At 37.5% G+C, this 2162-nt stretch overlaps 2 protein-coding genes across 2 annotated transcripts; both read left to right on the forward strand.

The window, feature by feature from the left end:
- Positions 1 to 131: 131 nt before the first annotated feature.
- On the forward strand, positions 132 to 971 carry WICANDRAFT_65909 (uncharacterized protein; the record flags this gene model as incomplete). The annotated part of the gene is made up of 1 exon (XM_019184021.1): positions 132 to 971. One exon carries the CDS (start codon positions 132 to 134, stop codon positions 969 to 971), a length of 840 nt encoding a protein of 279 aa, XP_019035832.1.
- A 364-nt stretch (positions 972 to 1335) lies between these two features.
- WICANDRAFT_65910 (uncharacterized protein) lies at positions 1336 to 2128 on the forward strand (the record flags this gene model as incomplete). The annotated part of the gene is made up of 1 exon (XM_019184022.1): positions 1336 to 2128. A coding segment is annotated over one exon (793 nt), but the record flags the coding sequence as incomplete, so codon positions are not given.
- Between the last annotated feature and the right edge of the window lie 34 nt (positions 2129 to 2162).

The raw sequence follows: 2162 nt of genomic DNA on the forward strand, positions 1-2162 counted from the left end.
TTAATAGACAACTGGTTTTTAGAGTAAAACTTTGTAAAAGGAACTCGCGAAACCCCAACAGGTTAAAAGCCGATAAAACTACAAGGAATTATAAGAAAGAAAGCTAATATCATCAATTATTTTCAATCATCATGGCTAATACTAGATCCAACAACGTTGACAATTCTCAATCAACCAATGGTACTACACCAACTGCAACAGCTGCTAATGCTAATCCAGCTCCAGCTCCATCTGATTCTTCTGCTCCAGCTACTTCCAATTCTGGTACTGATACTACCAATGATTCAACTTCAACTTCATCTGCTTCAACTTCAACTTCAGCTCCAGCTAACAACCGTGGTGATAACCCTCGAGGAAGAGGTAACGCTAGAAGAGGTCGAGGTACAACTTCAAACTCATCAACCAATCCTTTATCCATTCGCAACAGACGCTTTAACTCACCACCACCACCACCACCACCACCACCTGCTACAGCTCCTTCTGAAGATGTTCCAATCACATCAGATGGTGAACATGTTGCTGAAAGTTTCCAACAATTAAACTTAGATCATGGTCAATCATCAACCGCTCAAGATACTTCAACACCATCAAATCCAGATGAAATATCTTTGAAAGACCAAAACCAAATGGTTATAAGTTATATCCAACAAGCATCTCTTCATATTAGAGAGGCTTTTACCTCAGATGAAATGCATAAGTATTATCGTATCAAGGATAATACAAAAACCAAATTAGACATCAACAGTCATATTGATTCACTTGTTCAATATTGTTCAACTTCTGGTCGGTACTCCATGAAAGAAGCTTATTTAACTCTGATGACCACACCATATGATTCAATTGATTTTTCTAAAGAAGTTTCTCCTTTTATGGTTGACATCCCTGTTCAAAGAAACAAAACCAATATGATCAAAAGTGCTTATCGTGAATTAGGAACCATCATCAATTCCCATATATTAGAGCTCGCCTAAATCTCACTTATTTTTCACAGCCTAAACCTTGTGCCGTGCACATCAGATTTACACAACTCAGGTATTCACTATGAATACACATCCAATACATCACAACACAGCATGTTATACACACAACTTTGATTAATAGCCAGTAATGGCAGGGAGCATCCAGCCCGAAATAGGATACGAATTTCAGTTAGAAAGATTATAAAAGGAGAGTGGGATCCCATGTAAATGTAAATTAGAATATTTTAATAGACAACTGGTTTTTAGAGTAAAACTTTGTAAAAGGAACTCGCGAAACCCCAACAGGTTAAAAGCCGATAAAACTACAAGGAATTATAAGAAAGAAAGCTAATATCATCAATTATTTTCAATCATCATGGCTAATACTAGATCCAACAACGTTGACAATTCTCAATCAACCAATGGTACTACACCAACTGCAACAGCTGCTAATGCTAATCCAGCTCCAGCTCCATCTGATTCTTCTGCTCCAGCTACTTCCAATTCTGGTACTGATACTACCAATGATTCAACTTCAACTTCATCTGCTTCAACTTCAACTTCAGCTCCAGCTAACAACCGTGGTGATAACCCTCGAGGAAGAGGTAACGCTAGAAGAGGTCGAGGTACAACTTCAAACTCATCAACCAATCCTTTATCCATTCGCAACAGACGCTTTAACTCACCACCACCACCACCACCACCACCACCTGCTACAGCTCCTTCTGAAGATGTTCCAATCACATCAGATGGTGAACATGTTGCTGAAAGTTTCCAACAATTAAACTTAGATCATGGTCAATCATCAACCGCTCAAGATACTTCAACACCATCAAATCCAGATGAAATATCTTTGAAAGACCAAAACCAAATGGTTATAAGTTATATCCAACAAGCATCTCTTCATATTAGAGAGGCTTTTACCTCAGATGAAATGCATAAGTATTATCGTATCAAGGATAATACAAAAACCAAATTAGACATCAACAGTCATATTGATTCACTTGTTCAATATTGTTCAACTTCTGGTCGGTACTCCATGAAAGAAGCTTATTTAACTCTGATGACCACACCATATGATTCAATTGATTTTTCTAAAGAAGTTTCTCCTTTTATGGTTGACATCCCTGTTCAAAGAAACAAAACCAATATGATCAAAAGTGCTTATCGTGAATTAGGAACCATCATCAATTCCCATATATT

The sequence above is a fragment of the Wickerhamomyces anomalus genome, assembly GCF_001661255.1.
Source record: "Wickerhamomyces anomalus NRRL Y-366-8 unplaced genomic scaffold WICANscaffold_41, whole genome shotgun sequence".
In the NCBI taxonomy this organism is placed as follows: domain Eukaryota; kingdom Fungi; phylum Ascomycota; class Saccharomycetes; order Phaffomycetales; family Wickerhamomycetaceae; genus Hansenula; species Hansenula anomala.